Source organism: Mus caroli, unplaced genomic scaffold, assembly GCF_978045245.1.
Source record: "Mus caroli unplaced genomic scaffold, Mus_caroli_1 scaffold_16, whole genome shotgun sequence".
Lineage (NCBI taxonomy): Eukaryota > Metazoa > Chordata > Mammalia > Rodentia > Muridae > Mus > Mus caroli.
Window position 1 is genome coordinate 100,069,173 of NW_028227271.1, and position 12,805 is coordinate 100,081,977.

At 36.5% G+C, this 12,805-nt stretch overlaps 1 protein-coding gene across 1 annotated transcript in view; it reads right to left on the reverse strand.

The window, feature by feature from the left end:
• Plcxd3 (phosphatidylinositol specific phospholipase C X domain containing 3) overlaps positions 1–12,805 on the reverse strand; it is a 202,260-nt gene that overhangs the window by 66,303 nt on the left and 123,152 nt on the right. Inside the window, exon 2 of the mRNA XM_021183670.3 lies at positions 6,463–7,171. Within this exon, the coding sequence (XP_021039329.1) occupies positions 6,463–7,171 (709 nt within the window). The remainder of the gene's footprint in view (positions 1–6,462; positions 7,172–12,805) is intronic.

Below are 12,805 nucleotides of genomic sequence, written 5' to 3' on the forward strand. Positions count from 1 at the left end.
TCCAGTGATCCCAAGCCAGAATACTATGTCACTCACTTTAGACCCCCTTTTTTCATGGCTTCACCCACCCCAATTTTAGAATGTTATTTTTCCTCGGCATTTGCTTCCCAGTGTAAATGCATACTATATTAACACAGATTTAATGCTAAGATGTACAGATCTGCAAGAATAAAGATGGAAGTGAGAGTCATAGTCAGGGAGACTGTTGACTGGGATTTAATAACCAGAACTGCCCGTTTTATGTATTTTAAGGGATGTTGTTTGCCTGGAATGGTGCTGTGAATGGTTTCCTAGGATTCCAACGAGCAGTGCTTCCAGTAGAGTATGCTAACATCTCTTACTCAGATTTTTCATCCCAGCACATACTGTTTCCACCTTTGAACTGGTAGAAGTGAATGTAGCTACAGTTTTTCCCTTTTTCAGCCAACCTACACATTTGAGTTATTTTCCTCACTGAGGTCTATTCCATTCATTTCCCTTTAAGACAATTCTGATTAAACTTAGTCATAAAATCTTCCCTTCTGTTTTCCTGGACCCATTTTCCATACTCTTTGTTTTCCACCTTACTGTGCTTTTATTTTTCTCATAAATTTAATGGATGTATAAAGCATAATTAACATATTCATTTTTATCTGTAAAGTTGACCTTAATGCTCCTCTCAGAGTGACTACAGTTTAGACATTTCTTTTTTTTTTTATTGGATATTTTCTTCATTTACATTTCAAATGTTATCCCCTACCCACTGAAAACTCCCAATCCCATTCCCTCTTTCCCCTGCTTCTATAAGGGTGTTACCCTACTCACCCACCCTGTCCCTCCTACCCACCCTCACATTCCCCTACACTGGGGAATCAAGCCTTCACAGGACCTCTCCTCCCATTGATGTCTGACAAGGGCATCATCTGCTACATATGTGGCTAGAGCCATGGGTCCCTCCATGTGTACTCCTTGGTTGGTGATTTACTCCCTGGGAGCTCTGAGGGATCTGGTTGGTTGATATTGTTGTTCTTCCTATGGGGTTGCAAACCTTTCTGCTCCTTCAGTCCTTTCTCTTACTCCTCCATTGGGGATCCTGTGCTCAGTCCAATGGTTGGCTGAGAGCATCCACCTCTGTATTTGTCAGGCTCTAGCAGAGTCTCTCAGGAGAGAGCCATATCAGGATCCTATAAGCATGCACTTCTTGACATCCACAATAGTAGACAAAATTTTTTACAACTCATCTTTGACCTTCTAATTCTCCGAGAATTAGAAAAATTTGCAAATTCAATCTATTTCTTTCCCTTCTTTTATTTTTTTAAAAATCTACCTCCTCCATCAGTGTAACGGTAGGAGGTAGGAGTCTAACTCCCCTAAGCACCAATTAGAAAACCTAGATGGTCCAGTAATATTTGATATCCTCTTATGTTCCATGTTCCATTGGCATCACTCTATGGTGATCAGTTCTATTTTTGTTCCCAAAATGTTCTGGGTCTGTTCTTTGTTCTTCCTGATTCCTCAGCTTGGTAGCCACTTCCTAAGTATATCTGTTTGTCAAAATGACATCCTATCTTTAAGGCTAAATTGAAATATTTCCAGGTACTGGACGTCATTCCTATAAATTTTTTAAGTTTTAAACTCTAGTTCTCTCACTATTATGCAATTTCTATTTAGGTCATAAATGTTCTATTTCAAACTTCTTTAATATGTGATTATAATAACGGTATCTTACAAATTTTAATAATCCTCACATCTCTTAATTTAGTTCATTCTCTAGAACCCGCAATAGATAAATACTAAATTGAGCCTAGTCCACTTGTATATGCTGCCTAATTTGGTTTGGATATTACAATTTAATAAAATCCAAACAAATTTGCAGTCACATTTTAGAACTTCTGAGTAACAGGAAGATATACAGTGATTTTAATACTCTCTACTGCCACACATATGAAATACAATGTGTATTGTAAACATTGTACCACATGATCGCCAGGCATGGGACTTCAGTATCCATATCCAAAAATTAAAGTTTGAACTGAATACTGTGTTTGAATAGATTGTTCTACTACAGTTTTAAAAATACAATGTGCAATAGGAATGTAAACAGGAATTAATAAGTACAGCAACCTGGGGTTAAGTCTTGAATTTACCTTTCTTAGCTGTACTATGAGCAGAAATTGTCTAACACTTCTAATACTCAGTTCTTCCATTTTGAAGATGGCAAGGCAAGAGTGCCTTCCTGTGAGAGATTTTATGAATTTTAAGTTAAATAATTCATGTAAATAATTAGTATGAGATGAAGTCGAGGTCACCTTAAGACAACCTATAATAACACAGTATAATTTTTATAATCATACAAAGTGTTGAACAATATTAATTTACTTTACTTACAAATATACATTGTCTACTAAAAATCTGACAAGTGGCATTTGCTTAAAAAAAAAGAAAGAAAGAAACACCAGCAAAATCCCAGTAGTTTAATAAAGTTTCACATATTAGGAAAGGAATTGACTCAATATACACACCTTCATTTTAAGAATGTGTGAATTCCGTGGGGGTGAGGTGCAAAAGCTGGTGTTTGAAAAATAAATTAAAAATAGGCCGTTAAGAAATCAAAATCTGTGTCTTTTGGCAATGCTGAAGTGTGGGAAATACATCTGTAGTATTTAGAAGTGAAAGCCAGTCTGAAAGCTGAGGTCCTTAGATCCCGGCTGCATTTGGTGTCCCTGAATGCCACTCAAAACTTCAACCATTACCTCTATGTTCATATGCTTGGGATTTGGTTAACCAAAATATTAGAAAGATTATTTAAAACTGCAATGGAACAAGCTTTCAGTTCAAACTTCTAATTCTCAGATGTGTATCCTTAAGCCCTGGGCCTGGTGATCATGTGGTGACTTTTTCTTTGGTCACAGAAAAGTTCATTACATCTTTTGATTCTAATTTGGAACCTTTGGCATGAATAATCTTGGCACAAACGTCAAGGGGATAGCTGAAAAAAAAATCAATTTCTCTTTAGAGCTCTCCTTATGATCTGAAGAAAAGACAGTAAAAATTTCTTTCCCAGCCTCTTTTAGAAGGCAGCAAATTGCCTTTGCTGGCCAGTAGTCAAGGGCAAAAAGAGGCTTTTTCCTATTGTGCTCTGTCCAGAAAGCTAGAGCATCCTCCTCTCGGCTCTGACTCCATTCCAAAGGTAACAAAGCAAAAACCCAGACTTCACCTAACACATTAACACTCAATACAGCAATGCACAAATGTAAAATGCAGGCGACTCTAGTGTGTGTTAGGCTAAGCACAATTGCAGAATGCTCACAACACTCGTATGATGGTCAGGTTATAAGGCAGATAGCTTCTACCTATAGAGTCCTCTTTTTTAAATCCTCTTTTTCTTTTCTTCTTTCTTTGAAGCAAAATTAAAGTCCACTAGGTGATTATATAGATTTAATTAAGGGTGTTATTGATAGGAAAGGGTTGAAGGAAATGACATTTGAGCCTGGATAAGGACCTGACAAAAAGAATCAGGTTTCTAGTGTCTTGCTATCTTTTTAAAAGTTCTCTACCTGCTGTTTTTCCATGTGCCCCCCCCCCCACACTTTGGGGGCACAGCTCTACTATTTCATATATATAAGCCTCAAACGTGTGAGAGATACTGAACTAGAACAGATGGCTGAAGACAGTTCTTCACAATTAATTTCATGGGCTGTTATTGAGTATTATCTCAAAAAAAAGTGTGTGGAAAACACTTTCAGTTAATTTTAAATAGGAGTCTTCAATAAAATAATTCCAATTGTCATTTATATGGGAATGTACATTGTGAGTCTGGGAAGAGCTATGTAATGTACAATTTCCAATACTTTCCTAACATTTGATTGTTTTTCCTCTACAAGCCCATTTTGTAGTATGGGTAAATGTTTTCCTAAATAGAGAGTTGTATATTGAAATGGCTGTACCCTTGTGCACTTGAAGAGATCATAGGAGACTTGTATCATCCCTAAATTAGAAAAGTTAAACACTTAGGTTCTTCTCTCCAAGACGGAGGAAGAACAGCAAGGGGTTGGGTCAGCTCATTCTGGAGCTTTCTCCATTTCTTCTCCATTTCCAGTGAGATCACAGGGTTTTCTCAAAATCTGGAGGTTTTATGGGATATAATTACTAAAATAGCACATTTTTTGTCTGTACTCTTTTGCTTGCTAATTCAATAAGAGAACAAGGAGTCATTCATCAGATAGGTCAATTAGTATCAGTGAAAAGTAGTGTTATTAGATAAAATACTTTCTTGACGTGGTAAATGTTTTTATGGAACTTGATGAGTTTAGTCTTAGTCATCTGGAGAAGGATGTAGGCTGTTGAAGGCAATTAGAGTATAAGGGCAGGAAAGTGGTGAGACCAACAAGGAAAGGAGGGAGAAAGCACTCCACTAGAGGATGACTGGCTGAGGTACAAAGTCACCAGGAGAGATATCCACAAGATAGATGTAGAATTACAGACAAATCAAGGGTGGGGCAGACATGGAAGGACTAGAAAATGAGTGGGATTGGGGTGCATGATGTGAAATTTCCAAAGAATCAATTAAAGAATATCATGTCGAAAAATTATAGACAAAAGCTGATATTCCATTTTCAATAATATATATTACAATGATTATGAAATTTCTCCTATTGCCATAGATCTTCAGTAATATCTAGAAATCACCATAGAAACTCAGCCTGAAGCCATGGAATATATGGATAGATCATGTGGGATTGCTCATCTTTCAAACAATGTATCAGTATGGAGGCTCCAGTCTTAAGAGTAGAAATGGAGGAATCACAGGAAAGAAGAGGGAAGGGATTACAGTGGTGTAGGTATAGGATGGATGCTTTGCATTGCATTTAAATCTCAAAGCATGGAGACATCCCAGATAGTAAGTGAAGGGCAGAGGGAAGTTTTGATGCTGCAAGGAAGAATGCTTCCACTCTGGTGATCTGGGGCTCTCACCATCCCTAAATTCCAATAGCTCCAAATAAGTTAGCTAGCAATTTAAAGCTCAATTGGCTACATCTACTTGCATGCTTTAAATGCCTTTAAAACTGACCGTGACTCTAACTGCATGGTCTACTTTTCCTACCCAACAGTATTTTCAGTTTCTGATCTAAATGGTCCTCCATTCTGCTTGTCAATCAGAATCCTCATCTTTCTCTCACTCTCAGCACAGATATACAGAGATAACTAGTCACTGGAGCATATCGTTCCCCTCCAAGTTTTTCGTACTTCTTCACTTAGTATGAACTATCTTGCTAAGACTGGTCTAAGCACTTACCCACTTATCCATCCATCTTGCTGTCTGCATCAATTACTACCTAAAATACATATCTGCATACCTGTCAGGTATCAGCAGCTAGTTCTCCATCACTCCCAGGATAAACTTCTCTGTAACTTAGCTAAAATATTGGTTTCAGCTATATTCTTGTCTTCTCCTCCTACACACAACACACTATTCTACAGGGTCACCCACACTATTTTACTTCAAGGTTCTTCTCATTTTCCTACCTTTCCACACAAAATTTTGACTCTCATCAAATCATCCATTTTCTGTCTCATTATCACAATTTGAACTATGACTTAAAAGATTAGAATATATTATATGAAAAGAATGTATATACTCTCTTCTTATGTTAACATCATTTAATATTTTAACCAAAATAATTAATATTCACGGTTCTGGAACCATGGTTCATGGTTCTGTTATTCTTATGGGAGGAAGTTACAGAGATCTTTGTTGATGTCTCGAATTATGCCTTACAGTTAATCATAGGTCTATACTGTTAGCTATTCTTGGCCAATGACATGTTCTCTCTCTCTCTCTCTCTCTGAGCAATCCTTTCTAAAAAGACAGAATATATAATGTATAGGTTGTAAGAAGTAGCTTGAGAACAGGGTCTGAGTATCTGTTCCACCATTCACTGAGAAAGAAGCCAAAGGGAAATGATTATATTTTCCTAAACCTAAGGTTTTTAATCTGTAAGATAATATCCACTTCTCATGGTTGTTATATATCAAATGGAATTTGATATATAAAGAAAGACTCCAAAAACCAGAGCAAGATCCTTCCAATGTAAGAAGTGCCACACTAAAACATGAAGGAGTCCTATGATTATGACCTTATTTAGAAAAAGGGTATTTACAGAACCAATCATGTTGAAATGAATTAATTTAGGCAGATCCTAAGCCAGTATCATTGTGCCCTTATAAAAGAAGAAGCTCATGGGGGAAAAGACCATGTGAGGAAGATACAGTTGGTGAAATAGCTATAAAGCAAGAGACCAGAACTGTCAGCCATCACTAGAACCTTGGGAAGTCAACTATCTTAAGGCACACAGCTGCAGTACAGTTTCCCTAGTAAACTAATGCACATAGATAAGAATTTTAGCTTCATAACTTTTGTGCTTTATGAGTTTTGACTTTAGACTACTAGGTGGTTCTCCTTGTTCTCTGAAGGGCTCTTACCTCTCTGTGATTGTTTCTCTGAGTCCACTTGCCACACCCTTGACCACAGTGCTTGCTTTGGGTGTCAGCACCACCTGAGATATAAAAAATGAGCCCTTCTTTCTTCTCTCGGTGATGGATGCCTGAAGAAACTGGATCAATTTCTCTGGGTCTGTCGTGTTTGCCCAGGGTGCTGGCATCATCTGTCCAGGCCAGAGGAAGGGCACTTCCAGTGCCACTGGACTGTGGTAGAAGACCAGTACTTGATAGTCCTTTTCCCATAGGTACTTTAGACTCACTTCCTGGGCAAAAATGGCTGGGCACATCTTGTTTCCATAGATGTCTTTCAGCATTTGGACCAGTTTTTCATGGTGATATTTTTGCATCCCATAAAAATGGTTGAAGTCCAAGAATACTACCTCTTTGTGGTGGTCTGTGAGAAATGCATTGATCTCTTCGAGACCCTCATTGACTTTGGCACTGAATAAGCCGTGAGCAAAATACAGTTCATTGTCTGGGTCTCTGGGCTTGGTGGAAATTCGAAGGTCGAAGTAACGGATTCCAGCTCCCAGCTGACCTGTGAAGCTCATCGTCTGAGTGGCTAACCATTTCCGCATCAACTTCTTGGCTACAGTTCCGAACACAGAGACAAAGTTTTGAACTGTTTCTGGCTGCTCCGGGCCTACTGGAGAAGCTTCATCAATGTAGAAGCTGAAGGAATCATGGGACCCTGTGAGAGCAACAAGGCATAATGTGGTTAATTTCCAGTCTTTCATACATCTCACTTCTTTCCCTGTTGAAAGGTATTCACTTTCCCCTCAAATGTGTCAAGAAAACTATACAGTGAAATTTTTACTTAATGAGTATATGTTGTGGGCTCATTTGAATGTCCTGGTATAGGAGAGACAACATTTCAGTTGATCAAAATTGATGGCAAAATAGTAAATAATTTTGCTCAAATCAATATGTCAAACATCACAGAATCATCTACTATGACATAAACTTACAACATTCCCAAAGATAGGCTTTCTACACTGCCAGTGTAAGTGATAATTCACCAAGTGTGAGGTATGAGAACTCATAAAGACAGAATACTTTGTCTTCAATCTTACCATCTGTGATTGTTAATCTTGTCAACGAGACAGGATTTGAAAATCAGATGGGAGAATGTTCTCAGAGACAGCTCACTGATTTAAGATCTACTCTGAATATGGGCAGTCCCATTTAGTGGTTGGGGAGTTTAGACTGACAGGAGAGAGAGGGAGGGAGGGAGAGAACGGTGTATCAGGATTCAGCTCTCTACTGCCTGACTATGGATGCAGTATGACCAGCTGCTCTCTGCTCCCTCTGCCCCAGCTCAGGCAGATCTCATTACTCCTGCACTGTTGCTCACTCTCAAACCATGAGACAAAAATCAAATTCTCCATTCTCTCAGGTGCTTTTTATAAGGTATTTTGTCATAGCAGCAAGAAAACAAATACACCCATTCCTTTTGGTCGAAGCACAGGGGCTGCCTTGATGAACAGAGAAGTCCTTTGCATAGGTGGATAATCTGAGTATGACCTTTCCCTTCACATATTTGGGCAAGCAAAAGTGATGTAACGAGATGGAGGAAGGAGAATTAAGAGTTTAAAACATGTTGTCATCTTTAACTTCATTCCTCATCTTGTCCATGGCCTTGTACTTGTGAACTAGAATGAGACTAAATGTTTTTTTTTTTTTTTACGTACTAAATAAACAATGAAAAATGTTTTGAAACTTAATACAACTGACTGTGTTTTAAAATTAACCAATAGACCCTATTCTTCACAGATATTTTCTCTCAACAGGAAAACCTCTCTGTAGAATTGATTTTCAAATTCATAAGATTTCTTTTCTTTAGATAACAAGCACTATTTGTTCAGTTGCCTACTTAGGGGAAGTTGTGAGTGTTAAGCATTCATAAATGTAGTGATTCGTGTGTTTATGACTTGTTTCCAAGTACAGAGTACCATTGACATGTGATCAAGACATATAAAGAAAACCGTTTCAAGGTTGAGTTTTACCCTTGAAATCTTCCTTTTTGTTCTTGGTCATGACTACTGAATCATTAAAATGGAATTCATTTATCCTGAATGCTTCACACATCAGATAAGGCAGATGGGCTTCCAATTTTTACATGTTTTTTCTCACTTTCGTGACTTTGTCTCTTAGCCATTGTTCCCCATCTGTTACTTAGCTTCTCCTGGGTTCATTTTGTTGCCTTTATTCTGACATAGGACCTACAAGGCCTGATGGTTTTTGGAAACCTTTGAATTCTCCAACTTAAAACACTTTGTCAAATAATCTATATTACACATTTTCCTGTGGATGCAGTATTTATCCTGATAGCATTCTATAGCTGTACATCTGAGTCCTCTATATTCATACATGCCTGTAACAATTTACTTTTGCAGAGCCCATAAAGAGAAGACAGAGAGCATCAACTTTGGATACTGTGGAAAATTCTGCCATAAAATAACTTGTAAATGTACTTTGATACTCAGAAAATTATGACCTTTATGATTTATAACAGAGAATATATCAGTTTTTAGACTTCTAAATAATAAAAGATAATCCAAACCAACTGAAATGCTATGTTGAATTTAGGCTTAAACAGTGTGATCTATTTATCTTTAATTGATAGTATGGGATGAAAATGTCAGCAATTTCTGAATAAGTAAAAGTGGAAGTTTTCATCTGGCACTAGAATATTTTATAGATATTTAAATTACTAAATATTGATTTATTAGTAGCAGTTTACCTGATTCCTAATCTAAGTGAAGAAGCTGAACAAACTCTATTGTAGATCAATATACATAGAGAAGAATATGAACTTAGGAAAAATGATACTTAAATGTCGTAAGATCAAACTAGTAAAATAATCACATGTATCCTAGAAAATTCAACAAAAATGCCTCATGACAGAAACAGGAGGCAAGTCTTGACTATGTCTACAAGCTTATAAAAGATGTTAGTGAGAAGCAAGCAGAATGAAAAGCAAAAGTAGGTAGACTTCTTGTTCTATAAATGAGCACTTTAAATTTTTTTTGTATTTTTAGTTTTTATTACTATATGTTATTTACACCTAATAATGAATTGAAGTTTTACTATTACATTTTCATGCATTTATGCAATGTATTTTGATCATATCCATTCTCTGTTCTTGTATATTTCTTTCTTCCCTACAAGTCTTCTAATGTCATGACCTTCCTATTCTCCTTTCTTCCTTCCCTCCCTCCCTCCCTCCCTCTCCCTCTTCTCTTCCTCTCTTCCCTCCCTCTCTCCCTCCCTCCCTCCCTCCCTCCCTCCCTCCCTCCTTCCTTCCTTCCTTCCTTTCTTCCTTCCTTCCTTTTAATTTTTTAATGTGTGTCACACTGAATTTAATTACAGATTTGTATAGCCTCATGAGTAAATATTATTCACAAGAGCATGTGTAACTTACTTATGGCTACGAGCTGGAAAAAAAATACTTCCCCCCAATAACCATTAACTGTGTTTATATCTTCAGGAAAGAATAGAGCCCCAGTATCTCATCATCTTTCATGAGTTTTCAATATGGCTTTACCTTCCCACCATGTAGTACATAGTAAATATATTTTAATACAAGAAAGCATGAAAATGATCAATTGTGAAAATCATATGAAAATACAAAATAGTTTTAAAATAATGTAGTTTGTTGACCTTCAAGGGACTTATGTCATTGAGGTCAAAATAAGAGACTATAAACACAAAAAAAAAATCATTAAAATTATATAGAAAGAGACAAATGGCGTCTCTGTCAGTATTCCTTTTAAGCTGGGCAGCCCTGTGGTATATAAAAAACAACTGTTGGGGTGATGTACTGGGCTGCTTTATTCTATAGGCATTATTTTGGAAATGAGTTAAGTCAGTTGATACAAAGAACAGTCCATGCATTGATGTGGGATTCCTCCAAAGGAAATATTTTAATGTCTTTAAATTTTATTTGGAATGACACTTCCTAATGCCAATGTTTTTGTTGAGATCTTTTCTATGGTTTGAACTTAGAAATAGAAAGAGTACTTTTTGAGCTCTGAAAAAGAGACAGAAAAATTTGTCCTACCCTTATCTAAGACTAGAAAGTCCTCTCCCTTTAACAAACTTCTGCAGTCTCCGACCTAATATTTTGTTCTTTCTGACTTTGTGTTCCTGGACTCTTGACATCTTTCACACTTGGCCATAAACTAACAGCCTGAACTTAAACTAGCCCTCCCTGTTCTGGGCTGGCTTTGTTCTGTCTTCTCAGGAAATGCAGCTGCTCCACAAATCTAGGTTCTTGTGTTTTCTCTGTCTCTTAATAATTCAGCTCACAGAGGCTATCCTCTCACATCTTTGGAAATTGAGACTTTGAATAACTTCCCCTTTATTTGATAACTACTTTCTCTACTCCAGTAAAGTGGTTGTATCAGTCCAAACACTTCATTTTTTAAAAATCTATATTCATATAAATAAATCTTGTTATTTTGTTATTTTTTTCTTTAATAACTATTCCATTCGTTCATGTCTCAAATGATGTCCCACTTCCCAGTTACCCCTCCACAATCCACTACAGTCTACATCCACCCTTTCCCATTAATGTGTAACCCAGACTGGCCTCGAAATTGTGATTGTCCTGTCTCTCTGCCTTCTTCAGCAAATCCTACCAGTGTACACCACCACAACCAACCTAATACTTCTTATTTGGTGACTTTTTATGCAATTGAGAAGAATATTCATTTTGTTGCAACTGATTGTACTTTAAATGTATTTTAGTTTGATTTTGTGGGTGGTTTTTCTCAAACTTTTCATAGTCTTATTAATTTTCTCTGTAGTTTTGTACTAAGAAAGGAGTTTTAAAATCAACCATAATGATTTTTTAATTTTTTTTGTCATCGTGGTTAGAATAAAAATAGTTCCCATAGGCACACTAAGTATTTGAATATTTATTCATCATGGAGTGGCAATGCTTGAGAAGAATGAGGAGGTGTGGCCTTGGTGAAGAGGTGTGGCCTTTTTAAAGGAAATGTGTCATTGGGGGAGGGCTTTACAGTCTCACAAGCCCAACCCAGGCTCAGTGGCTCTCTCTTCTTCCTGCTGCCTGCAGATGATGATATAGAACTGTCATCTCCTCCAGCACTATGTCTGTCTTTGCACTGCTTTCTTCCTGACATGTTGATAATGGAATAAAACCTTTGAAACTGTAAGCAAGTCTCAATGAATGATTTACTTTGTGAAAGTTGCTGGGGTCATGGAGTCTCCTCAGAGCAATAGAACAATGACTAGACCAGTCACTTTATTATCTATGTATCTATGTATCTATGTATCTATGTATCTATGTATCTATGTATCTATGTATCTATGTATCTATCTATGTATCTATCTATGTATCTATCTATGTATCTATCTATCTATCTATCTATCTGCTTTCTAGATTCTGGAGCTTTGTTAATAGATTCATAAGCATTTATAAGAATTGTATATTCTGATATTTCCAAGATTCCTTCTTCTCTTTTTCCTTGGTGATATCCCTAGTCTTAATGTTAGTTCAGCATTTTCGCTGTTTCCTTTAAATATCCTTGTGTTTTTATATGAAAAGGAATTGTTTCTCTATTTGCTTGAACAATGTCTGTCCTTGAATTGGATTGGCTCAGTGAGACAAATAAGACATTTTTCTACAGTTTTACTATTGGCCAATCTGTTTCTCATTCCTGTTTTTTTTTTTTTTTTAATCTTTCTCTTTCTTCCTTTGGATTAATTAAAAAAAATTCCTAATAGTCCAACTGGTCTCTTGTATTATTAGATTTTATTATTCATAACTTATTAAAAATGTTAATTTCTTGGTATGATAAGCAACATCCATATGATGATTTAAAATATCACTTAAGAGGTTCTTTTCACATTTGGAACAAAGCTTGTAAGAAAAAAATTCAGGTAAAAATTCTATAAGCCTAAGTAAAATAAGATTTCTATAATTTAACTGTACCTTTTGGTAATCAAATATCATATGTTACAATTTGATAAATAAAACTAAAATATAGAATCTGATATCAAAACATATTATTTTCTCAGCTGTACACTTTAAGAATTTCATTCATCATTGGTTGTGATGACACATATCATTGATCCCAGCACTCAGAGGCAGAGGCAGATGGTCTTTGAGCTTGGGGCCTGGTTCTACAGAGTAAATTCCCGACAGTGCTACAGAAAAACCTTGTCTCAAAAAACGGAGAGAAAAAAAAAGAGAAATATAGAGAGAGGGGTTTAATTTAAATTGGTCCTAGGTTAAAATACACTAGAGAATGTAATATACTTAGGTGGTATTAAAGGGGCTGTTGGAAGAATAGTT